This window comes from Ascidiella aspersa, chromosome 2 (assembly GCF_963924565.1).
Source record: "Ascidiella aspersa chromosome 2, kaAscAspe10.2, whole genome shotgun sequence".
NCBI lineage: Eukaryota > Metazoa > Chordata > Ascidiacea > Phlebobranchia > Ascidiidae > Ascidiella > Ascidiella aspersa.
In genome coordinates this window covers 30,175,103-30,202,701 of record NC_139448.1, presented here as the reverse complement: position 1 = coordinate 30,202,701, position 27,599 = coordinate 30,175,103, and the positions used below count along the sequence as shown (strand labels likewise).

Below are 27,599 nucleotides of genomic sequence, written 5' to 3'. Positions count from 1 at the left end.
ACGAAGCGCTGATCTAGTTCAAAAGACAGCATCAAACGTAAACAAGTCGGACGTAGAAAGATCATTCGCGCGAAGCGCAAAAAATTTTCGCACTTGCGTATAGTTAAAATAGTCAAAAAGTAAGTATTTCATTTTTTTCAAGACTACATTAGAAGATCCGCACAAAACGTTGAAAAGATCCGGAACCGGATCGCGATCCGCCATTTGAACATGACCGCTTTAGATCTTGCATATTATATCGAGTGTTTGACAGATTTTTTGTTGCTATCATCGGATTTACAACGTTCCCTGCATTGGATTATCGCCTCGTGCCTATTTCTTGATTATGTTGCAAGAAATTTGCAAGTAATCGTGCTTTGACGACACAATTTCGAGTTTTTTTGATTTACTTGGAAATCAGGTATTTTTTTCTTCTAGCTATATTTAAATATGTTATATACGATTACTAATTCAAAACTGGTCTAGAATCCTACCACAACTATTAAATCAACCTACAAATAACAATATTTAGGTTAGGGTGCAAGTTTAGGTGTGGGTGGGGTAAAGTATTATTAATAAATAATGAGTGTAATAGTACTTGAACCATCACCCAAACGCTAAATCTCACCCTAACCTAAATATTATGCGTTGATTCAAAAATTGTTGAGGATTCTTGGCCAGCGCCAAAGTTTATTTTTAAAACCTTGTTTCGGTAATGTAAATAAAAAAATAGAAGGATTGTTGCCAAAAAATTTTTCGCTGGTCAAGAATTCTACCACAATGCACATTATTTGGGTTATGCAATAATATTAAATAATGAATATAATAATACTTGACACACCCAAACGCTAACTCGCACCCTAACCCATATTAGGGGTGTTGCTTTAATAACTGTTGTAGGATTCTAGATCAGCGCCAATTTTTAATCTATACCACTTATTTAATAATATCGTAAATAACTTTTAAGGTGTTCCAACAAAATGTCTGCCGTCGTTGATTCTCTCCCAGTTAATGGAGTGGAGCCCAACGAAAATGACATTGACATGAAGCCTTTGAATGATGTGGTTGGTGAAGAGTCGCAGGAAATAAAGAAAAAAAAGAAGAAGAAGAAAAAGAAGAAAAGTCCAGGTTTAAAAGTGTTTAAATTGTTCATTCTTCAGTCATAGGCAGAGTTTATTTACTTGGGCTAATAACTTTAAAGTTTACTATTTGATTGTGTACCACATTGTGAAATTTAATGTGTGATAAGAATTTATATGCAACTCAGCCAAGTTTGAAATTAAGGCCAGATTCCCGCTCTGCCGCGATCATAGCCGTGCATTTTATGTAAAATCAACGTAAAATGCGGTCAGCCTCAAAAATTGCTGAAACGCGCAAAACTTTTGTCTCGCTAATGGTTTACAAATAACGTTATTACAGCCGCACAATTTCAAGTTGCAAAATCTAAAGTTTCAAATCTGGCAACTCAGTGATATGCCGGATTGGAAATTTTTGATATTACGCAGGCGTGTTTATGCTGCTTAAAATTGTTTGGCTGAAATGTAGTTAAAAAAGTAGCTCAGCTGTTGTAACATTATTTCTAAAATTTGCACAGCTAAAAATAAAGTAATATGCCCGAAACAATAACCACTGTTGAAAGTTTGGCAAGTTCACCCGCAAGTTTTTTTCAACCTTACAAAAATGCACCCCAAAACAAATCCGAAATGCCCCCAAAAAAGTTCTGACAGACGTTTACAGTGCAATGTATGCCATACGGTGTGAAAATCATAAAATGACCCCGGAAATTTTAAAGTGAACCGGAGGTGTTATTTTTTTACCTTTGTTGCACCCGATCACCCAGATTTTTTCAGCATAAGCAAAACAAAAATTTTGTGCTATTAAGTGTTTTTTTTTATTGAATGGCATTTCATGACGATTTTTTACAAAAACAATTTGTTGGCACATTTTAACTAGTATAATGCACGTCTAAATTTCCCAAAAAGCTGGTGGATTGTGATAGGATTTCGAAGGTTAGGTGTAGAAAAAAGCATGATAATACACCTGTACACCTCAATGATGACACACCTGCACACCTTTTGTCTTGCTTCCATTATTTCAACTAAAAAAATGCTATGAAATGAACACTGGCTGTCAAATATCTTTGGTTCTCTTTGTCTAAGGGCGAAAGCAGTGCTTAGTTTAATTGACCAAGATTAATTGATCCATAAATAGCCTGACATTAGCAATATCATGCAATTACATAAGGTATTGCAGAAGCGTTTGTAAACAACAAAATGTTGATCTGTTGAAGAATATTCTGCATAGGTAATTCAATATATAAGATTTTCAAAACAACTTTGATGTTAACCACCTGTTTTACCAACTCACCTAATTCCACATATACATATATTTTTTAAAGTTTAACTAATTTGTAGTGTAATTATTTAATTTTGCCTATTCAGTTTTGTTAAAAATAAGTTCTTTGTTAACAAGTTGTTTATTAAAAATTGTCTCTGGCTTGCATAACCTAATATGTTAATTCTTGTAATTTTAAGGTACACCCAATGGTGTTGCTGAAGATGAAAACGGGATTGATTGTAAAGAAAAAAATGATCAGGAAAATTCTGCCCCAGCAGGTGTGTTCAACTGTGTCAGGTTTTAATTGATGAAAAAACACTTGTTAAAGGTTTTTAAAAAAAAAAAACGCTTTATTTTGTTCCACTATCGTATTATTGTTTTTTTGTTTATTGAACGTTACACATACTATAGTGCAGTGATTCTCAACCTTTTATGGTTAACGACCCTAAAAAATAATAAATAGATTTTCCACACCCCGACTGAAACTGTCATATAGTATTTTACTAAAATGTCATTATCAATGAAATTGGAACAACACAAACAACTTATAACATATAGGAAAAGGTCATGTCAAATAATGGTCTCTATTAGTACGACAGTAGTTACATCAAAAAGCTTAGTAATTGAGCAAAAATCAGATTCTTAAAAATTCCCAAATACCTATCGGCACCCTTGAGCATTAGAAACCCCAGTTGTGAACCACTGCTACAGTGTCAGGGTCAATATAATAAACTTGAATGTAAATAGTTTGGTAAAATGCTGTTTCTTGCCAAATCATAAGCTCCTTAAAACCAAGCCCTAATGCATTTTTCCATTACTTAACAGATGGTGAAGAAGGAGATGAAAAAGTAGAAGGATCCGGGGAGGCAACCGCCAAGAAGAAGAAAAAAAAGAAGAAGAAGGTTGCCAAGCAACAAACCGATCCCCCAACTCTTCCCGTTTCACAACTCTTCCCCACCAAAAAGTACCCACATGGGGAAGAATGCGAATACCCTACAGACAAAGATGGGTGTGTAACGTTAACTTGTGCTACCTAGGCCTGTTACATTGTCTCTAACAAATAAGTCTTATCATTACCAAATTTTTCAGCCTGTTTTGGCAACTTTGCAAAGAAACAATAATGAAGGTCACAAGTTGTGACCCACAACTTAATCGTAGACCCTTTTTAGAACCTAAATGTGGTTTGCGTAAATTGAATACAGTTGTATAAACACAAATTCAACACTAATTGATCTACATGTGTGTGAAACCAGTTGCAAAAATGTAAGGACAATAAGTGGCCTCTGAGCTAATGCACGATGACATTTTCTTATTTTTGTAAGAGCAATAAAAGATCTTTATTGTAATATTAAAGTCCTTTGCCAGCAAATGCACAAAATGGAAAGCAGTTTAATACATCACATATTGCCACAAGTGTTTGCCAGGTGGTTTTGTTTTGAGTCCTTGTTGTGCAAATTATATATTTAACTTGCAAGTTCTCTTATTTAGTCTGGACAAAGCTTGGTAGTTTGCCTTGAAGTTTATAAAGTGTACAAAACAACCTAATAATGACATATAGTATATGCTCTATAGTCTATATCAGTGTTTCTTAACCTTTTTTACTTGAGGGCGCACTTAGAGACATTTAAAAACGTGGCGACGCACTTTGCAAGCGAAGCAAGTGCGAAATTTTTAAGGTGTACCTGTATTTCTCCTAAATTGCTTGCAATTTTTTAATATATAGGCTTTATATTTGCATATCTTTATAGAGACTCCAGCCTTGAGACCAAAATAAAAGCAACATTAACTTAGGACTAATAGGCTACCTAATAGTCGTAATATTGACGAAAGCCGTAATTTTGTCCATTTAAGTTTTATTCCAATTAATTTTGGTCCTAATTCGACATGTTTCGGTCTTATCTCTTTTTAGATCTTATTCTGTTGTGGTCATTACTGCGAAATTGGCGTTATTGTCGGTGGTCTTAGTACAATGGTATTATAGATTATCAGATTTAGATATTGTTGTTTTGTAGGTCTTATTGTGTTTTCTACTTGAAAGTACTGTGTAATCAATGAGCTAAGCTTAATAGAAAAGTAAAAATACATTTTTTATGTTAAATTATTTTTTTGTATTGCTCGCAGCGCACCTGGCAGCCTTCCATGGCTCACCAGTGCGCCGCGGCGCATCGGTTGAGAAGCGCTGGTCTATATGTTATAGAGATAACAAAAAGCATTAAGAAAAATTACTTTATTGTCTTGCCAACAGGAGAACTGGCCAACTTCGAATAACGTCTGCTGAGAAGAAAGCTTTGGACGCCTCGTACGAGGAGATGTGGAATGATTTTAGACAAGCGGCAGAGACGCACAGACAAGTGCGACAGTACATGCAGGGATACATCAAACCCGGTCAAACCATGATCAACATATGGTAAATATGCTAAAAAAATGTGTGCCAAACCTGAACAAGTGGTAAACCTGATTATAATGTATATAGAAGCCAGCTGGGTACAGCTGTTGATGGGTGATTAGTGTTTGTTGATATAAGACACAAAGTCTTTGTATAATTTGGAGTTAGCACAGCTGCAAATACTGCTTTGCATTTCTTTAGCAGTTTTTGCATTAGTCAGAAGGCGTAACATTGCCGTATTTTTGTTTCAATAATTAGTTGCAACATTCGTCCAACTTTTTATTAAAACCTCCATAATTATGCTCAAAAAACTCTTCAAAGTTTTAAGTGTAGAGATAGACCGATATTTTGACAGACATTTTTCCACGAAAATATGATATATTTTTTTCTTACAAGCAAACAAATTTTCTAGTTTTTTAGCCAATATAAATTTAGTTTTGTATCATGCCAAGTCAACATTCAAAATAAGAGTTAAATTAAAGTAGATCAACTCAGATGTGTTATTGATTTTTTTTCTATTAATTTAAATTTCGAGCATGTCGCAGGTAAATAAAAATCAGTATCAAGTTTAGGTATATATCAAAAGAAGTGATACTGTCATTTTCTAGTTAAAAAAAACATATTGAGAGTCTCGAATCAATTGCAAAGACAGGTCGAGCTACCTTTTTTACTTGCTACATTACAAATCCATGCATAGTGTACCCAGGTATACTGAGAGTCATTCCGGCTTTCAAGCCATCAGCTAATTTGCATGTTCTTTGTCTTGCAGCGAAACTCTGGAAGCGGCCTCCAGGGCATTAATCAACGAAAATAAACTGGACGCAGGCCTTGCTTTTCCCACTGGTGAGTAATGATCCCCTTGCTAGTAGCATTAGCTGCGCTTTCCGCATTATTTGCACCATGCAATATGTTCACAATCTTACCATTAATAATGCATGAGACCATGGCGCAGTTTATTAACAATTTGCAAAATTCTGTTTAATAAGGAAATACATTGCCACTGTTCTGTTAAACTGCCTAGGCTACATGCTATAATTTACCCTAGATTTTAATGACTTTCTCAAGTGGCATTTTCTTTATTCCTGGATATTTGTTAGCTCAGAATACAGGCCGTCTCGAAATCAATGATTCTTCAATGTTTTTGAAATGATTTTTATATTAAAAAGTATTCAAATAGTCTCTAAACTACTTTTTTATACAGCTTAGTTATGTGTTTTCAAAGTGCCGCGCTAAAACATTTTTCAAATATTTGTTGTTATATTCACCATGGCATTCATACTTTTTTTTGCAAAGTATGTCCAAAACTTTATTTCTTAACTCGATTTTCATTACTGCACATGCAACAGTGGTCTTTGTCCTTTAGTGACCTAATGTCCATTTTATCATTGTGCAAAATTAAGTTGCTTATGCCTAATCCTGGAGTGGTTATCTTACGGTTTTCCACCCCTCTACCGCTATGCTACAAACATGTTTAACATAAAAAACATAGATAAATATTACACATTTGGAATACATTTTAATTCCACTGGCTAGTATTATAGTATTACATTAACTGGTATTATCTATAAGAAAATATTATTTAGAATCCTATATAAATAAGAGACAAAAAATGTCTTAGTTGCTAAATAAATTCAGCTTGACATTTTTAAAAATGACTGACATTCATTGAAGAATTCGTCGTCACTTATAAGGACGAGGTGATGTCTTGTTTGTAAACATTTGAATTGTCTTATTAAATAGGTCGCGTAAACCTGAAATCAGGTTATAGCGTCAACACATGACTAACAGGGTAACAGCAGTGCTAAACCAATCGAATTTTAGCTATTACAGGCATATCGTTGAAAGGTAAATTAGACACAAAATTATAGCAAAGTAAAAACAAGAGTTTAATTTTTTCAAAGGTTGCTCGTTGAACAATTGCGCTGCCCATTACACTCCAAACAATGGCGACAAAACCGTTCTGTCGTATGACGATGTTTGTAAAATCGACTTCGGAACTCATATAAACGGTAAGTAACGTTTGATTTACTATTTAGAGATTAAATGCAGCAGACGGTATGAATATTTTAAATCATTAAAAATCATTCTTATGACTTATGGCATAATGACTAGACTTAGTCTTTCAGACAAATAACTTGACTTGACTTGACTTAAGTATTTTGGGCAAATGACTTGGATTGACCTGAAGTGTTTTCTATAGGCCTTTTTTACAACACTAAGATATTTATCCAAATTTTTGCACATTTGCTTGCTATAGGTTGCGTTTTTTCTTATTTTTTAGTTCAGTTATAGCTCATAATCGTACAGGTTTAGAACTTCCAATAGTTTAACGTTCTGTTTTACGACAAGGACGTGACTTGAAGTTGATTTGATAGAATTATGACTTGACTGGGACTTGACTTTTTATTTCTTCCAAAAGTATTGACTTGGACTGAAGTTTTTTTACAAATGACTTGACTGGGACTTGGCTTGTTTACAACACTGAAATAATAACTGAACAGAATTTCTTTGTATTGTAGGAGTGTAAAACACTTTTAGTGTAGGACTTAGTGACTAAAATGTTTAGCTTTAACCTGTCGTATGCTCATTTCCGCAGGTAGAATCATCGACTGCGCGTTCACAGTAACTTTCAACCCGAAATACGACCGACTCCTGGAAGCAGTAAAGGACGCCACGAACACTGGAATCAAACATGCGGGTTAGTCACAAATGGGGGTGGTGGCAAATACCCGACCCCTGGCAATATGTTTTCAGTGAAACTTATTATTTTAGTTTTATGTTCTTTCTAAATTTGCTCACCTTTTAAGAGGTTTTCTGTAGTGTTTTCCTACCAACAATTTTCAGAAAAATCGTAAATATACGAAAAACATTAAGTTTTATCGCACAGGATTGAAAGTCATTTTGTTTTTAGCCAACTGTAAACGCAAAAAAAAGCATTGTAAAACAACACGAAAAAAATATTTTGGCCTAAAATGCTCACAATCATCTTGGATTACCCTGTGTTCAACACATTGCTGTTTTTTTTATACGACACGTTGTGACGGTGGCACCCGTCACCCGCACATGTTGTTGTTATACAATGTTCCAATCATTTCCAGGTATCGACGTTCGTCTGTGCGACATCGGAGAGGTGATTCAGGAAACGATGGAATCTTACGAAATCGAATTAGACGGAAAGACCTACCAGAGTAAGTTGGCAAAGCTCGTCGAATTGTGTTGAAACGTTACTTGGGACCTACAAATTCGTTTTTGTCGCTCTTTTTTAAGTTATAAGGTTGGCAGACATAAGCATTCAGTCATTTTTAAACGACTTCAGTCCCAGTCAAGTCTTTTGTAAAAACAAATTAAGTCAAAGTCAAGTATTTTCGAATTAATAACAAGACAAGCCCCAGTTAAGTCATAATTAAAGCAAATCAATTTCCAAATCTTTGTCATAAAAAATTACACGTGCTCTTGAAATTGGGTAAACTCGTCCTATTATGAGGAATACCTTAAACTGAAAAATACCAAAATGTCAATAGAGGACAAGCAAATTGTTTTATGTGCGAAAATTAGGATAAATAACCCAATTTTACGAAAAAAATGCCAAAAGACTTGTCAAGTCATTTGAAAACAGTGACTGAAGTCAAGTCATTGACCCAAATCATTACAACACTGAGAGCACCTACGCTAGTTAAAAATCTATTGCTTATTCTACTGGCTTGGTTTTTTAAGTTACTCGTCAGCCTGTTGCCTGTATGCTCGTCCTTGCAACCATTAAATATGAGGCTAACTGTTCAACATTTAATTTTGACAAATTTATGCATTTATTTTCTTTATAAATAATTAATAAATAGCAAGCTGTCCTTAAAAATTTAAGTCCTTATGAAACAAATCATAGACCAAAAAACAATAACTATGTTATGTTGGTTGCACTATGCGTGGATCTGTATTGTTGTTTTATAATAAGTCGCAAAGCCAAAATGGTCGAGTAGATCGACATTGTCTTGATTAGGACCTTTCGATACGATCTTGTATCATCAAGTTAATATGACCATGATACAAGCTCGACCATTTGGGCTTCGCAATTTATTATCAAGCTGTTTTATATTTTGACGTTTCCACTATTTCTATCTTACCTGACAGCCACAATTGAAATAAACAATAAACAGTTTGCTTTTAACGTGACTTTTCTCTCGTGCAGTTCGTTCGATTCGCAACCTTAGCGGACACTCGATCGGCCAGTACAGAATCCACGCAGGCAAGACCGTTCCCATTGTACGCGGTGGGGATCAGACAAGAATGGAGGTCGGTGTTGTTAAAATATATTTTTGTGCAGAACCTGTGTTTGCCAAGTAAAGTATTCGAATAAATAACAAGTCAAGTCATAGATTGCCCAACTCAAGTCCCAGTCAAGTCTTAATTAGATAAAGTCAATTCCTTGTCTTAAAATCGGATGAGTTACCAGTGTTAATGTTAAATATTAAAACAAAATTGAATATTAAAACTGGTAAACTCGTCCGATCATGTGCCTTAATTTAAGTACAAAATAACATGAACGCAAACGCAACATAAAGCAAGCAACTTGTTTTATGTGCAACAACTGAGATAAAAAATCCCAATTTTATTTGTCCGAAAGTCAAGTCGAATTATTTTGCCCAAATTACTTTTTTTTTAACTTTTTACCTGCACTGCAATCGATAACGAAAGGGTCAGTATTTTATATACAGGAAAATAAGTACTTTTGGGATAGTTTTTAAATTGATTTGCTTATTGAAAAGTCAGTAAAAACCCTGTTTTTCTAATGATATTTCATCAACCTGTCAATTTATTATATAGCTTAAGGCTTAAGCTAATGTGTTTAGAAAATGCCGTGTTTAATTAAAAAAAATATTGTGTAAACTTCTGCTTTTAAATTTAAATCCTGTCGAGTGATCCAGTTTTGGGCCTTAAATAACTTTGAAAGTTGTTTCGAGATTTTATTATATAAAAGTGTGTGGCAACCCTCTTCATACCTGGACACTCCCAACTAACAAAATGTATTTCGTCCGATTTTCAATCCGCTTTTATGTTTACAGGAAGGCGAAGTGTTCGCAATCGAGACATTCGGCAGCACAGGTCGTGGAGTTGTACACGACGACATGGAATGCTCACACTACATGAAAAATTTCGAACTCGCATCTCAGCACGTCAGCCTTAGGTGGGTTGAACGAACCTTTGTACTATTGAAACACTTATATATACACATCACATTGTGTATATTCTGTGGTCAATTCCTTATCATTTTTATTGACCAACGATAACGGCACATTTTTTTCAACACGTGGTGTATATTCTGTAATTAAACTGATATTGACCAATGTAGCTTTACATTTTCGGAATTTTTTTAGAAGAAATTTTTTGTTAAGGGTATAAGTCTCGTTTGTGTTAAAAGGGTCCCGTGCGGTAACTAAAAACAGGTCTATCGACTGGTGTAATGTCGTGTATATTCTGTGTTTAGGCCCTTATTAACTGGTCAACCAAAATGGAACATTTTTTTTTCGCATATACACATACAGTTAGCTGATATTGATAAATGTAGCTTTACATTTTTTTAATAATTTTTTTTAAGAATATAAGTGTGCGTCTGTGTTAAAAGGGTCCCGTGTGGCAACTAAAAAACAGGTCTAACCACTGATCGAATGTCTTGATAATGTTGATATGATTCCATCTGGTATCAACCCAACCCTGAACCTTGTAAATTCAACTAAACTCGTCACCTATTCTTGGACAGTACACCCAACCATCTAATACAAAATACGACGTGTCGCGTACGAAAAAAAATAGAAAAAAAAATGTCCACCTTCATATCCAGTGCCGAATTAACCATTAGGCTACTAAAGCTATAGACTTAGGCCCTGAAAAAAAAATAGCGCCTAAATTCATTGTAATCTACTATATATATGAGTCTATGACACTCAGTTACCTTTAATACATGTTTTTATGTTAATGCTATTTTGCAATAAATAATTTCTATTTTTCATGTATGTATTTTTATTACTTTTTAGCCTTGGGCCCTGGAAAAGTTCGTCCCTCAAGTAATTGTAATTTACTATGAGTCTATGACACTTAGTTACTTCCTCCTCTACTAAACAGCTTTAAGCCTGCAGTACCCTTAATCAGGCCCTGTTTATATTCATTTAGGCTGCCGCGTGCCAAACGCCTACTGCACGTTATCAACGAAAACTTCGGCACGCTGGCCTTCTGTCGGCGCTGGGTGGACCGTCTGGGCGAAAGCAAGTACCTAATGGCGCTGAAGAGCTTATGCGATTCGGGTGTGGTGGACTCCTATCCGCCGCTCTGCGACATCAAGGGCTGCTACACTGCCCAGTTCGAGCACACCATACTGCTGCGACCCAATTGCAAGGAAGTGGTCAGTCGCGGCGACGACTATTAATTCAACAACGCGGATGCGGCGTCCGTACACCCATTTTTTTGGAGAGTTCCCCCGTTTTTTTTTTCGGTTACTTATTTTAATCGTCCTTGCGGTCTGTTTTCAGCGGCGGCACTCTTATTTCTGGCGTGTCGGTGAGCGCGAATTTGTTTCGCGCTAATTCCAGCAGTTTTTCGTTGTTTTTCACCAACAACGCTGGGACCTGCTTTGACGGGCTTGTTGTGCCGCTGTGACTTCCCTTACTTTGTTAAATACTCACAAAGCGCATTCGACGTGGTCAAAACGCTGTACAGCAGTTTTAGCTTCTCCGGGTTGTAACGGTTGTTAACCTTAAATCTCTAATAAAAACGCCGTTCCTGCAGAAATGTTCCAATTTGAAAGAACCTGATTAAACTACTCGTTTTCCCTGCCTTGGCTTTTGGTAACAAACGACTTACGAATTACGCAACTGTTATAGGATCAAGTTGGAGTTGGTTGTTGTTAGCCCCGCCAATCTGCTTTCGCCTGTCTATCAAAGCGCTGTGAAATCTGTACTTAAATATTGCTTGAAAAAATACAGCAAACAGGACTGGTCGTTTTTTCCCAATTTGGTGACTCCTCTAATGTGAACGTATTTGCGTAATCTCTTGAAGGGCGTTGGTTTGGAGTTTTACCTGTTTTTTGTCCAAAGAACACCTTTTCTGATTCAAACGAAGTTTTCGACAATCCTTATTTTCCTGCAGCTTCTCCAATCGGCTTATGCCATCAATATTTAGAGGTTGAAAAAATGCCTTTAGGCTACATCTTTTGTGTATGTTTGCAGTTCTCTTTTGTGTATGTTTGCAGATTTTAGGTCCAGACAACATTAAGTTCGGCATTTTCAAAATGTTTCAAATCGATACGTTTTCCCTTTTTTGGCTTATGCGAGGTAGGGGTGTTTATTGCTATCCAAGTATGAATTGATACGTTGTTATCCTATGTAAGGCTGTGCACGTTTTCAAAAAGTCTTGATGTACATAAACTGTACAGTCATTTTAAAATTGATTTTGAAATTTACCAGTTATTGTAACGCAAATTTTACCTTGTTTTAAAGGCGGAAGTTGAACCATTTGAACAGGACCAGAAACTAAGTTTTGTTGTTTACTAAAATGCAAACTATTTATCGTAATTAGTAGTTCAACACACCTAAAAGTTTAATTAATTTGTTGTTGCACACAGGCGTATGAAATAAAACTCGAGTTAAGATTTGGTTTTGTTACAAGTTAATTTGGAATTGGAATTGATTTTTTTGCCGTATTTCAGAAATACTAGCGATTGGCTAATGAAGATAAAACATTGCTGTCCTGCGATGCGTAGTCTAGGGCAGAATTTTATATTAAAGGTTTAAACCCCAGTTTCTTTACGAATCGCATGCGAGTGGGTTACCAGAGACCGTCTTTGTAGAAATATATATTTTTTCTTTTATAAATGTAATGATTTATGCAGCACGACGAAATCGAAGGCCTCTTTTTTTTGGTAATGCTGACTTTCCTTTTAACCATAATAAGTCTACCTAAGTTAAAATGAATCGGACGACTTTGGGTTTCCAGTATCGTTTATCAATTATAATATAAATATTTGCAGTCGCACAGGTATCTCTTTAGACCAGTGTTGTAATCAATTGACATACGTCGCTGTTTTTTGATGACTTAACTTGACTTGCTCAAGTATTTTGATCAAATGACCGGGCTTGGACTTATGTCATTAAGTGTTTTCATTTAACATTTTTTTGAAATAAAATCGAATTATTTAGCTTAATGTTTGCACATAAAGCAATTCGCTTGTTGTCTGTTGGGTTTTTAAATGACCTATTGCTCACAATCGTGCAATTTTAATAGTTTATTTTTATTGAATGACTTGACTTTGCTCTAATAATGACTTGGTTGGAACTTGACGCGCTGCTTTTTAAAAAGACTCCACTTGGACTTGTTTTTTACCAGGACTTGTGACTGGTACCGAAGTCATTTCAAAATGACTTGTTTACAGCTGTAACTGGAATAGAGCCCAATGGTTCGTAACATTTCACTATGACCCCCTTCCATGGATTCTCAACAATTTGTGGCCCAAAAGACCTTTGAAAAAATACCTTCCTCCTGAAAAGGTTTACATTTGGGAAAAAGACTAAAATTATTTTAATTAGATAATACCGTCGTATACTAAAACAATCTACGCGTCGGTTAAATGCACTAATCATAATTTTAAAATACCCTAACCTTTGAAATAAAAGTTTTGTACTCGGGTATCTTTTTCCCAGTAACTTTACTTGGTTTTAGGTCATTTAGGCAAATTACCTCTATATTGATGTGTAGGCTTTAGATACCTACAGTCCTACACTATGTTACATCTCTGATAAGCATTCACTTTCGGTTGAGATAGTTAATCTTTGACAGTCGAAAGTGGTTTGGATCATTTTCAGGCATCATAGGTTTAGTCACTTCGCTGATCGATTAGAATTAGATTGTCGGCCAGGGATGGCGATGTGAATACTTCTGCATTGATCCGCAGAAAATATATCATAAGCTTTCGGCAATACCACTTGTGTATCAACTAAACGTATCAAACGACTCCTAGTAAACTGCCTTGGACCTTTCGCGTATTTCAAGAATAAGCAATTTTTCGCCCAGGCTATCTTTAGCAGGAAATCCCCTACTTCTTAGCCAATAGGTCTACATTGAGAACATTTCACTTTCAGGAAGTTCTCATCAATGGAGCCACCCCGGTTCAATAGTCAGCATACAATACCACGAATAATCGATTTATCTGGTGACTAAATTCAAAAGCCTTTTTTAGCGATTATAGAAATCACGTTAAGCAACCGACGCTTTTGTTATGATTTCTATGGCAAGCGAAGCAAGTGGCGACGGCAAAAGAAGTTGCTTTTAGCGTCTCAGCTCAAATTCTTTACTAAGTGTATGCATGCACAAACGACCAGCCGCAGTCCCTGGGACAAATGCTGATTTGTGAGCAATAGGTCGCATGGCAGAATCCTGATTTGGCTATTGAATAAGATGTTGTTTTGTTTTTTGACCATATCGTGTGCCATTTGCCAGACAGGAATAACAATCATCTATGATTTATTTGTTCTCTCAATATTATTTAGCTGCGCCTTTTTCCCTTCAGCCTAACATCTTAAATTCTCAACACAGGTCTTACACAATTAAGGACCCCACGTGCTTACCAGTCAAAGAAGAAATACAGCATGTGCTAAACTGAATTCCAATGCCCAAAATAAAACAATTTCGGTATGCTTTTTATCGATTTAATGTGCAAGATACAAAAAAACTGAATGAAGAATAAGTTCATGCCGATTTGTTGGCCTACAGTGCTAACTCATTTGGAATAAATGGTGGTGTTTTCTAATGTAGTTAAATTTCGTTGTATTCCTTTTCCTAAACGAAAATGCGCAAACCGATTAAAGTAAGCAAACCATATTGTTGGGTGGTAAGATTAGAAGTCTTCATAACTAACAAAAACGTGGTAGGGCAATTTTGAGATCATATTTGGATTCATCGACCCCAAATTAGTTAGAATCATTTGTCAAAATCAAAACCGGACAATTTTTGGAGACCAGTGTGTAAGACCGTCGTCTCAAAATCTCATGTAATTTAAAGTGTCGACACTCTTTTAGCGAATTACACAAAAAATTATTTGACGGCCACGACTAGTTTTATTCACAACCAACTTATTTTACGAACGACATGCATATGTAGAAGAATGGATTTATGAATGAAATGAAGAGAATTCAAATTTGGTGAGATTAAATTTTCACTTTGATGACACGATTGATTTCCAATGTACCGGTAAGATGGTGGATCTGTAAAATATTTATATTCTTTTGAAAAGGACATCCATACATTCGTAGATTGCCTGTTGATATCCAAAGGTCGGTTTACGTTAACCTTTAAATTTTTGCATTAAAAAAAATACGTTTGATAAACATTAAATTGTAAATTTGTTATTTGTTGGGTTTAGGTTGCGGAAAATGTGAAGAAGTTAGATTGACTCTCTATTGTTCTTTTGCCAAAAATCGAAGACAATACTGACCTCAGGTGATTCAGGGGATTAACCTGCTTCATTCAAATGATTGTTTAAGTCGCTCTACCCCTGCAAATGGGTAATAGGCAAGTTGTATAGTTTATCAAATGCGCAACAAGCAAAACTTTTGGTCACATATAAGGTCTATCGATACGGTTTTTATCATTATAAAACTTTGTTGATAACCGCATTTGTATAGGAGTAACTTTAAGTCTAGAAATTAGGTGGCAAATTGGTGACAAACTTTTGCACGACTGTGCTTCATCAGGTTAACGCTTGTCAGTCAAACAATACTATCGTAATTGACAATAACATACTATCATCGCTTTTGTTTTTGTTTTTAAATATTTCAATTTAAAACGTTTTTAATTCGGCAATAGGTATTAAAACACTTAGCTTTACCAGCTCGAGTTTTATTAAATCCTTATTTTTCGGGCATAATATTGTAAAAACAGAAATATTACTGGCAAGAAATCTTTTTAGACTTACTTCCGGTGATGGAAACAATTCGCCAGGAGGGCCTGACATATTGGGTTTCATAATGTTTTGGTGGCCAAAGAACCTAAATAAATGTGAGAGATCAATGTTTTTATTTTTTTAAATAACTTTATCACAAGTTGAAAATTGTTGCTTCCAGTAAAAATACGGTTATTAATACTTTAACGGAAGCGAAATTTTAATGAAATTTCAAACTATGAACGACATTTTATAAAGCTCACTACATATTTTGATTCGGATGAATATTTTATTTCCACTTCGTTTTTCATAATAATTGAGTCTTATAAGGCCTACATTTTTTTAAACAGAATTTTTTTCAAGTTAAATAAACTTTTTGGTGTTTGTTTGTTCCACAATGTTTTTGTTCGAAAAAAAATGCGATTTAATAGCGACGAAGATTAGCAGATATTTAATGCTCAAATAAGAAAGTCATATTTTTTTAATTTTTAGTCTCAAAAAACTCGTCCTACTAATTATCCAATCAGAGCGACATCGAATTCCAAGTGATAGTGGTTACCCGTCCAAAAGTACAGGGTGGTGTCGGTTTAAAATTATTTGCGCATTTAATGTGTGGTTTGCGACCCAACGCAACGTTTTCTATATTGAAAAGGAATTTTCATTTTAATAATGAATTTACACTTGAGAGTAACCTAACTTTATAACTCTAAAGCATTTTTTATTAATTTAAAACATTGAATTTTTTTACGTTTTGATAGTTTTGTCACAATTTTGACGTTATTGTTTATCGGATTGCTCGGTTATACTTTTTACCCAAAATATTATTCAGTACTTTGCTTCACCATTTCAAGTGCTCACCAGGATTCCGCTGGTTCCGCCAGAAACAACAAAGCAACGCAAACCATGGCAACAAAGATGAGCTTGTTCATTTTCAGTTCAATTATTATCTAACGCCAAAGAATCTGCAAGAAACAAGAAGTGAGATAGAAGCAATTTCAATTAATACAAGTTGATACTCTTTTTTAATTGTTTATAACGCCCAAACTTGAAGAGACTTAACACTGTACCATTTCAAACTCACCCTTCAAAGGCAAAGCCGTGTTTCACACCAACTGAACAGAAAACATCTTTTTATATCACCCAGCGTTGATTACGTTGCTAGCGTTTTTTCGCTCTACTTGATAACGCTGAAATGGATAGATATTTAAGACGGGCTCACATCAAGTTTTATTTTGACAAAAGAAAAGTCGTGACTGGATGACGCTCGTCGATAACGAATTGACTTTCAACGCAAACTTGGCGTCGTTAAAACATCGTTAATCTTTACGCGACCTCACCAATGCAAGGATGTCTTGGCACGTTTGGTTTTGTCTGCAAGTCATCGGGTTTAAATATCAAAAAAGATGTCACGGCATACCAAGGACGACAGTAAGTCTATGTTTTATCTCACTTCTGATGATCTTTTGAGCCCTCTTCACAACAACAGTTCTTTTGAAGGTTAAATGTTTTATGTCGTCAGTCATGACGTTTCTGTAAATTTTCACGTGCGTGATATTTTCGGGCCATATCGGCTTTGCTTTACTTGCAAAACAGGTAAAGATAAAGCAGAATACACATTACTTATCCTGAACAAGCAATCCAAGTATATGGAAAACTATTTGAAAAATAAGCCGATTTGTAAAGACCCACTCTCATATCAGAACTTGTAAACATATCCCCTGAAAAGACAAGCATGATAAACTGCACTCAAAAAACAAACTGTATTTTTTCATCGTCTTCTTATATTTCCAGTTGAAGTGGAAAACAGGTAGGCACAATTTTCTGTGATGTACACGACATTGTAGTTTGTAAGGTTCTCGGAATTGTCGTTGGAAGAAAACTTGTTTAAGTTTTATTGTTCACTCATTCGTTTTTCACCATTTTAACACCAGAATCCCGCTGGTTCCGCCAAAAACAACAAAGCAACGCAGTAAATGGCAACAAAGATCAGTTTGTTCACCTTTAGTTCAATTATTATCTACTATACACCAAAGAATTTGCAAGAAACGATTAGTACGATAGAATCAATTTCAATTTATACTACACGTTTTATTTTTAGTTGTTTATTACATTAACCCAAACTTACAAAAGACTTCACACTGTACCATTTCGAACTGTCAAGTCGAAAGCAAAGTCTTGTCTCACACTAACTAAAACAGAAAATGGACCTTTTATAAATCACAAAGCGTGTATTTTTGCCGGATGACGTTGAAATGGACTGAAATTTTAAAGCAAGCTAAAGAGCAATTACTTGACAAATGAAACATCGTGACTCGGAAACGCTCGTCGTTAAAAAATCGTTAAACTTGACGCGACCCTACAATGCAAGGATGGGAACACACAATAAGACCTAAAAAGCAACAATACATAAAGCCCAAAAAACTATAAAACCATAGTATTAAGACAAACGACATAATAAAGCCAAATACGCAGTAATATCCAGTACAGCATACGATCAAAATCGTCTGACTAAGACCTAAATCTGTCGGAATAAGGCCTAAATTCATCAGAATTAATTCTAAATTCAACGGATTAAGGCCTAAATTCAACGGAATAGGGCCTAAATTCTTTGGAAAAAGTTCTAAATTCATCGGAATAAGGCCTAAATTCAACGGAATAAGGCCTAAATTCAACGGAATAAGTTCTAATTTCATCGGAATAAGACCTAAGTTCATCGGAATAAGGCCTAAATTCATCGAAAGAAGGCCTAAATGGCCAGAATAACGCCCGAACCTGTAAGTAGAGGGTATGGGACGATCGGGGGCCATCGGTCTGGTATCGGCCGTTTTGGTGACTACGTTTGGACGCCCTAGTCTGACCGGCGCCGTCAGGGCGCCGCTGTTTCGGCACCGGATTTTTTGTCCTGTTTGGGGTTATTGGTGGGTAATGGGTGGGGTTAGAAAATGGGTTACTGTTTAAACTTTTAGGGGAGTTAGTGATGTACTTAGGGGTGGGGTTTGGGGTTAGTTAAAGTGTCGTTTAGGCCTGATTTTGACCTTTTAGGTCTTATTCCGACGGATTTAGGACTTGTTACGATTTAGACGGTACTAATACCATAGGTATTAGTCCTATTTTGGTCTTATTCCGAATTGTGTTTTATTCTGACGTTGGTGTTGTTCTTATCTTGGTCTTATGGCTGGAGTCCGCAAGGATGTCTTGTTTTTTATTGCTAGTGTGGCACGTTTGATTTTGTCTGTTAATCATCGTGTTCAAAAAGCGAAACGATATCACCACATACCGAGGGCGACAGTAAGTCTATGTTTTTTTTATCTCAGTTTCGATGTTTACATATAAGATACCACAAGCAAGATATACAAAAATCGAAATGTTCTATCGTTTTGTGGGTCGAAATCTATTTTTGCAAAAAAATCTTCCTATTTACAAAATTCTTTTGTGATTTGATTAAGAATTGTTCGGTTTGGTTTGCTTATTTTGTTTGGTATGTTTAAGTCGAATTTTTCCAGAATTAAAAAAAAAATGTAAAAATGATGCAGGGTGGTATGGAAATACTAGTCTACCCACCCAAGAGTCTTAAATTAGGGTAAAGGGGCAAAAGCCAATAAATTACAAAAAAACTTTTTGTATGCAAATAAAAGTAGTTTTCACGCTTTGCGCAAAGTTCTATCTAATTTCACTATGTTTTTGTCCGTTCAATAGCCTCATACTATGGCATATTACGTTATGTGAGCTTACAGTTGAATAAAATCTATATAAAGTGTAAATTCAAATGCTGTCCTTTCAAGCAAACTGCGGATTTATTTCATGTGCTTAATGCGTCACGTACCGTTTTAAATTGTAAGTTTTGTAAATTTAAACCAAACAAACGCTATTTGTTTCGCGCTGTTAGCCTGGATTTGTCTGCAGTTTTATGCCGTCACGTCACGACGTAATTTTGTGACGTCATTCAGAAAACTGTCATGTGTGCCCCAAAACAAAACTCTTGATATCAACCCTAAACCAACCAATTTGGCAAACCGTCATCTTCCCTTCTGTGAAGTCTCAGGTGCGTAATATATTTACCCAATCGTTTTTTTGCATGTAGAAGCAGATAAAAATAAAGTAGAATGCACAATACTTATCCTGAACAAGCCATCCGATTATGTAGAAAATTATTTGATGAATAAGCCGATTGTAGAGACCAAATCTCATATTAGCACCTTACTTACACCATTGATTGACAGTAGTAAGTAGAAATTTTAGGCGTCATTGGCTTAGTGCAGTGGTTCCCAAACTGTGGTACGCGTACCACCGGTGGCACGCGAGAGTCTTTCAGGTGGTACGCAACGAACTTCAGCATACGTATAAAATTGCGAAAACTCTCAACTTTTAAAACTTTCAGATTGGGTAATTTACCATGGTGTGTTTTAGTTACGATTACAATTAAAATTACCCCCTTTTATGTTTGAATTGCATTAAAATTACAATTGCTTTAAAAACTGCAATTAATTACATCATTTACAGTTTTCGGCAATAAAACTTCAATGTTCTCAATATCAATATATGGAGCCAAAATTTCAACAAATTACAATTAGAATTACACAGAATAAAAATGCCTCAATAACATTACAGTTACAATTACAATGAAAACCGTAATTAATTGCATCAATTACAATCCAACTATGCACACCTCTGCATTAAAACGTAAAATCTCTATTCGTTTGGATTAACACACAGCTGAATAACGTTCGTTACTGTTTGGGTTGAAAATCGTTTTTAAATAACGCATGACTGGACATGAAACACAATATTTTGTTCCTGAGAAATTTGAATGTATACACTTTTTGAGATAACTGTCAACATTACGGTATTTTCTTACTGCATTGCCGTGCTGTTTGGTGACTGTGTTTGTAAGGTTTTGTAAAGTGTGCCGCGAATTTAAGTTTGGAAAGGCTTTGATATTCATACTATGTCAAGCATGTTTGGGCAATGGGCGAAAATTGCTCGCAATTGGTATTCGACCTATTTAGTGAATTTTTTTTTTAGAATCTAATTCAAATTTTACTAAAAATGTTATTGTGGGTAACAAAGTTAAGGATCAGATGGGGGATACTAATTAAACTCAACGCTGAACACCTGTTCTAAAAGTACACTTTTTATAAAAAGTTCTCAAACTGTGCGTCGCGACGCCCTGGTGCGTCGTTTCATTTTTCAAGGTCGTCGCACAATAATTCCGTTTCGTATGTAAACTCGAGTGTGCTAGTAAAATGCCTACATATATTATTATCCCCTGACATGTGCATTATAATCCACCGTAACAAAAAACTGCTGCATTTCAATATGATTTTCTGAAACAGACTGAAAAATAAAAAATGAACGATTTTTTTATTTAATATTCATATTTTTTTCATAAATTTCGAACATGGCGTAACTTGACTCTGTAAAATAGAAGTTGTGACGTCATGCTGGAGCGAACCGCTTTTGTTTACAGGTTCGGGTTCGGTTAAGGTTGAGGTACTCTCAATTATTCGCTTCAGTTCCGGTTCGGCTCCTTAAAATCTTATGAAAACCGCTTCAGGTTCGGTTACGGTTCAGAAAAATTGACCCAAAACCGGTTCATAAAGTTCCGGTTCGGTTTCGGTTCGACTCCTTGGTTTTTATTTAGCATATTTATATAAATTCGAATAATTAATCTCTATTTTTGCACAAGCAAATAGCCTGTTATATGTGGGTTTTTGTTTAGATTATCGCTCCTAATCGTACGAGTTTGTCTATTTTAATAGTTTATTTTTAAATGAATGACTTGACTTGGATTTGACTTATCTGGTACTTGGCTTGTTTTTTGTTTTTTTAAAAGACGCTACTTACACTAACGTTTTTTACAATTAGGCCTACTTGACTGAAGGCGTTTCAGAATGACTCGTTTTTCAGAATGACTCAAGCAATGGTTTAGAGACAAGTGGTTCGTAACGTTTGATCATGTTTTATGACCCCCTTCCATTGATTCTCAATAATTTGTGTCCCAAAATGATTTTTTTAAAAACATGCCTTCCTCCTGAAGAAGTTTACTTTTTGGAAACGAGAGGTATAAAGCTACAATTATTTTAGTTACATAATACTGTAACATACTAAAACAACATACGCGTCGGTAAAATGCATTTATCAGAAGGTAAAAACAGCCCAACGTTTGGAATAAAACTTTTGTACTGGGGGTTTTAATGGCTTGAGTCAAGTCCTTAACCTACACTTAAATATGTATTTTTTCAATTAACTTTACTTTGTCTTAGCCTAGGGCATTTAGGCAAATTCCTTCTATATTCGTGGCTAACACGCTATGATATGGTCCTGTGTGATGAGCGCTAACTATCAGTTGAGATGGCCTTTTAACAGTTAAGAGGATTGCAGAATTATGTGGCATTATTAGCTTAATGTTGTCACTTCGTTAATCAATTAGATTGCCTGACAGGGGTTTCTAAGTGAACGCTTCTTCTTTGATTCACACGAACCCAAAAGCTTTACGCTACCGGTACGATATTATCATCAGTTCTGAACCAACAAAAGTTATTTCACAAGGCAGAATCCAGGTTTGGACATCGAATAAGATGTTCAGTTTTTTTACTATATCATGTGCCATTTGCTAACTCATTTGGAATAAATGGTGGCTGTGCTCTAATTTAGCTAAATTTCGTTGTATTCCTTTTCCTAAACGAAAATGCGCAAACCATATCAGATTAGAAGTCTTCATAAATAACAAAAACGTGGTAGAGCAAATCTGAGTTATTTTTCGGATTCATCGACCCCAAATTAGTTAGAATCATTTGTCAAAATCAAAACCGGACAATATTTGGAGACCAGTGTGTAAGACCATCGTCGAAAAATTTCGTGTACCGGTACTTTAAAGTGTCGAGACTCTTTAAGCGAATTACATCAAAAATTGTTTGACGTTCACGACTAGTTTTATTCACAACCAACTTATGTTACGAACGACATGTATATGTTGAGGAATGCATTTATGAATTGAATGACTTTTTAGATCACCCAGCGTTGATTACGTTGCTAGCGTTTTTTCGCTCTACTTGATAACGCTGAAATGGATAGATATTTAAGACGGGTTCACATCAAGTTTTATTTTGACAAAAGAAAAGTCGTGACTGGATGACGCTCGTCGATAACGAATTGACTTTCAACGCAGACTTGGCGTCGTTAAAACATCGTTAATCTTTACGCGACCTCACCAATGCAAGGATGTCTTGGCACGTTTGGTTTTTGTCTGCAAGTCATCGGGTTTAAATATCAAAAAAGATGTCACGACACACCAAGGACGACAGTAAGTCTATGTTTTATCTCACTTCTGATGATCTTTTGAGCCCTCTTCACAACAACAGTTCTTTTGAAGGTTAAATGTTTTATGTAGTCAGTCATGACGTAACTATGTGACGCTATCCTGTAAAATGTCATGTCTGCCCATAAACAAAACTTTGCTATCGAATCTGAACCAACCATCTTGGCAAACCACCATCATCCTTTCTGTAAATTTTCAGGTGCGTGATATTTTCGGGCCATATCGGCTTTGCTTTACTTGCAAAACAGGTAAAGATAAAGCAGAATACACATTACTTATCCTGAACAAGCAATCCAAGTATATGGAAAACTATTTGATAAATAAGCCGATTTGTAAAGACCCACTCTCATATCGGAACTTGTAAACATATCCCCTGAAAAGACAAGCATGATAAACTGCACTCAAAAAACAAACTGTCTTTTTTCATCGTCTTCTGATATTTCCAGTTGAAGTGGAAAACAGGTAGGCACAATTTTCTGTGATGTACACGACACTGTAGTTTGTAAGGTTCTCGGAATTGTCGTTGGAAGAAAACTTGTTTAAGTTTTATTGTTCACTCATACGTTTTTCACCATTTTAAGTGCTCACCAGAATCCCGCTGGTTCCGCCAAAAACAACAAAGCAACGCAGTAAATGGCAACAAAGATCAGTTTGTTCACCTTCAGTTCAATTATTATCTACCATAGACCAAAGAATTTGCAAGAAACGATTAGTACGATAGAATCAATTTCAATTTATACTACACGTTTTATTTTTAGTTGTTTATTACATTAACCCAAACTTACAAAAGACTTCACACTGTACCATTTCGAACTGTCAAGTCGAAAGCAAAGTCTTGTCTCACACTAACTAAAACAGAAAATGGACCTTTTATAAATCACAAAGCGTGTATTTTTGCCGGATGACGTTGAAATGGACTGAAATTTTGAAGCAAGCTAAAGAGCAATTACTTGACAAATAAAACATCGTGACTCGGTAACGCTCGTCGTTAAAAAATCGTTAAACTTGACGCGACCTTACAATGCAAGGATGGGAACACACAATAAGACCTAAAAAGCAACAATGCAACAATACATAAAGCCCAAAAAACTATAAAACCATAGTATTAAGACAAACGACATAATAAAGCCAAATACGCAGTAATATCCAGTACAGCATACGATCAAAATCGTCTGACTAAGACCTAAATCTGTCGGAATAAGGCCTAAATTCTAAATTCAACGGATTAAGGCCTAAATTCAACGGAATAAGGCCTAAATTCAACGGAATAAGGCCTAAATTATTTGGAATAAGGCCTAAATTCATCGGAATAAGGCCTAAATTCAACGGAATAAGGCCTAAATTCATCGGAATAAGTTCTAATTTCATCGGAATAAGACCTAAGTTCATCGGAATAAGGCCTAAATTCATCGAAAGAAGGCCTAAATGGCCAGAATAACGGCCGTTTTGGTGACTACGTTTGGACGCCCTAGTCTGACCGGCGCCTTCAGGGTGCCGCTGTTTCGGCACCGGATTTTTTGTCCTGTTTGGGGTTATTGGTGGGTAATGGGTGGGGTTAGAAAATGGGTTACTGTTTAAACTTTTAGGGGAGTTAATGATGTACTTAGGGGTGGGGTTTGGGGTTAGTTAAAGTGTCGTTTAGGCCTGATTTTGACCTTTTAGGTCTTATTCCGACGGATTTAGGACTTATTACGATTTAGACGGTACTAATACCATAGGTATTAGTCCTATTTTGGTCTTATTCCGAATTGTGTTTTATTCTGACGTTGGTGTTGTTCTTATCTTGGTCTTATGGCTGGAGTCCGCAAGGATGTCTTGTTTTTTATTGCTATTGTGGCACGTTTGATTTTGTCTGTTAATCATCGTGTTCAAAAAGCGAAACGATATCACGACATATCGAGGGCGACAGTAAGTCTATGTTTTTTTATCTCAGTTTCGATGTTTACATATAAGATACCACAAGCAAGATATACAAAAATCGAAATGTTCTATCGTTTTGTGGGTCGAAATCTATTTTTGCAAAAAAATCTTCCTATTTACAAAATTCTTTTGTGATTTGATTAAGAATTGTTCGGTTTGGTTTGCTTATTTTGTTTGGTATGTTTAAGTCGAATTTTTCCAGAATTAAAAAAAAATGTAAAAATGATGCAGGGTGGTATGGAAATACTGGTCTACCCACCCAAGAGTCTTAAATTGGGGTAAAGGGGCAAAAGCCAATAAATTACAAAAAAACTTTTTGTATGTAAATAAAAGTAGTTTTCACGCTTTGCGCAAAGTTCTATCTAATTTCACTATGTTTTTGTCCGTTCAATAGCCTCATACTATGGCATATTACGTTATGTGAGCTTACAGTTGAATAAAATCTATATAAAGTGTAAATTTAAATGCTGTCCTTTCAAGCAAACTGCGGATTTCTTTCATGTGCTTAATGCGTCACGTACCGTTTTAAATTGTAAGTTTTGTAAATTTAAACCAAACAAACGCTATTTGTTTCGCGCTGTTAGCCTGGATTTGTCTGCAGTTTTATGCCGTCACGTCACGACGTAATTTTGTGACGTCATTCGGAAAACTGTCATGTGTGCCCCAAAACAAAACTCTTGATATCAACCCTAAACCAACCAATTTGGCAAACCGTCATCTTCCCTTCTGTGAAGTCTCAGGTGCGTAATATATTTACCCAATCGTTTTTTTGCATGTAGAAGCAGATAAAAATAAAGTAGAATGCACAATACTTATCCTGAACAAGCCATCCGATTATGTAGAAAATTATTTGATGAGTAAGCCGATTGTAGAGACCACATCTCATATTAGCACCTTATTTACACCATTGATTGACAGTAGTAAGTAGAAATTTTAGGCGTCATTGGCTTAGTGCAGTGGTTCCCAAACTGTGGTACGCGTACCACCGGTGGTACGCGAGAGTCTTTCAGGTGGTACGCAACGAACTTCAGCATACGTATAAAATTGCGAAAACTCTCAACTTTTAAAACTTTCAGATTGGGTAATTTACCATGTTGTGTTTTAGTTACGATTACAATTAAAATTACCCCCTTTTATGTTTGAATTGCATTAAAATTACAATTGCTTTAAAAACTGCAATTAATTACATCATTTACAGTTTTCGGCAATAAAACTTCAATGTTCTCAATATCAATATATGGAGCCAAAATTTCAACAAATTACAATTAGAATTACACAGAATAAAAATGCCTCAATAACATTACAGTTACAATTACAATGAAAACCGTAATTAATTGCATCAATTACAATCCAACTATGCACACCTCTGCATTAAAATGTAAAATCTCTATTCGTTTGGATTAACACACAGCTGAATAACGTTCGTTACTGCTTGGGTTGAAAATCGTTTTTAAATAACGCATGACTGGACATGAAACACAATATTTTGTTCCTGCTGAGTTTTAGGAAAATTCGTAAACACACAAAAAATGATATTAAAAAAATAGCAACCGTTTTTTTTCGATATTAAATGTTTGGCATGTTGAAAGAAAAAAACGGATCGCCAAATAGAATTACGTACGACGAGATCAAAAGTAACCAAAAATTCTCGACGAAACAAATCTTGTAACTTTCTATGAGATAGCATAGACTCACTATTAGTGTTCTACAAAAAAAATGTTGTTCTTCAAATAAGAATGACAATGCTTACCTCAATAGTTTCATGGATATAATCCTTCTTCCTTTAAATCATTCACAAGGCCCGTATCTTCCTGCAAATGGTAAGTATAGGCAAGTAACGTGCTTAATCATGGTTTACCGTTTGCGCAACAAGCGATTATACATTTTGGCACATATAAAAAGAGCCTTTCAAAACGTTCCGTCATCACCCGAATTTAGAAATTGTAGCATTATTGTACTTGCGTTAATATGAGTTTTATTGAATAAAGACTCATGGATATCAAAACGTCACATTCACATGGTGTCATACCTTTAAATTCGTTGAGTATTCACAGAAAGGACATATTGACATATTTGTTAAATCTTTATACACTTTAGCTTGGCAGTTTGAGTAAATGTTAAATGTTTTAGGTCATGACATTGTAACCAATAGAAATTACTGGGAAGACAGTTTTATAGACTTACTACTAACGCTGGATTCTGTTCAGCAGAAGCGACTGATATCTTAACATTCGCAAAGCGTTTATTGGCCCACCTAAAAAAATGTGATATACAAATTTTCTATTTTGTAAGACAACCTTAATTTGTTGCTCGCAAATCCTCTGTTTTATTTTTCAATTTTTAAACTAGCTAAACAGTAAGATTTTAAAATGACTATAAAATAAGATGAAAAATATAAAATAAGATGATAATAGGCAGTATTGTCAAGAGGTTAAATTTTAAATGACTTTAATACAAGTCAAGTCGTCATTGTCATTGTAAACGAGGTAAATTTCATTGTCTTTCCAAATGCTAAAATTAGTAAAATTGTCCAACTCTGAGCAACATTTTGCCTGACAAACAACAACAAAAAAGAAACTATTTTTGTTGAAGTAATTGAGGAAATACACTATATATCTATATTTGAAAGCTTGTAATTTTAAGTCAAGTGACTTGTGGCGTATATAGAAAACGACTGAATTTCAGGTTGCTATATTGGTATTAACCATAGACTTATTAATTTAAACTTTGGCTGCGCT

The 27,599-nt window shown here is 35.3% G+C and overlaps 1 protein-coding gene and 1 long non-coding RNA gene across 2 annotated transcripts; one reads left to right on the top strand and one right to left on the bottom strand.

The window, feature by feature from the left end:
* Positions 1–323: 323 nt before the first annotated feature.
* On the top strand, positions 324–12,338 carry LOC146164797 (methionine aminopeptidase 2-like). The gene is made up of 12 exons (XM_083382945.1): positions 324–400; positions 947–1,107; positions 2,514–2,594; positions 3,142–3,325; positions 4,562–4,723; positions 5,472–5,545; positions 6,604–6,711; positions 7,299–7,400; positions 7,801–7,890; positions 8,886–8,989; positions 9,760–9,881; positions 10,865–12,338. Exons 2-12 carry the CDS (start codon positions 960–962, stop codon positions 11,115–11,117), a joined length of 1,428 nt encoding a protein of 475 aa, XP_083239071.1. The 5' UTR covers positions 324–400; positions 947–959; the 3' UTR covers positions 11,118–12,338.
* Positions 12,339–14,381: 2,043 nt separating this feature from the next.
* LOC146164796 (uncharacterized) lies at positions 14,382–17,636 on the bottom strand. The gene is made up of 5 exons (XR_014494548.1): positions 16,705–17,636; positions 16,482–16,585; positions 15,657–15,729; positions 15,177–15,236; positions 14,382–14,946 (listed from the first exon to the last, which is right to left on the bottom strand). It is a non-coding gene; the product is annotated as an uncharacterized LOC146164796 (long non-coding RNA).
* Between the last annotated feature and the right edge of the window lie 9,963 nt (positions 17,637–27,599).

What these genes read in the sequence shown, in the direction of transcription:
- LOC146164797 (XM_083382945.1), top strand. Translation starts at nt 960, where the DNA reads ATGTCTGCCGTCGTTGATTCTCTCCCAGTTAATGGAGTGGAGCCCAAC. An exon ending in CAAACCATGATCAACATATG is followed by an intron (nt 4,724 to 5,471) that starts GTAAATATGCTA and finishes TTTGTCTTGCAG; the next exon opens with CGAAACTCTGGAAGCGGCCT. An exon ending in GGGATCAGACAAGAATGGAG is followed by an intron (nt 8,990 to 9,759) that starts GTCGGTGTTGTT and finishes TTATGTTTACAG; the next exon opens with GAAGGCGAAGTGTTCGCAAT.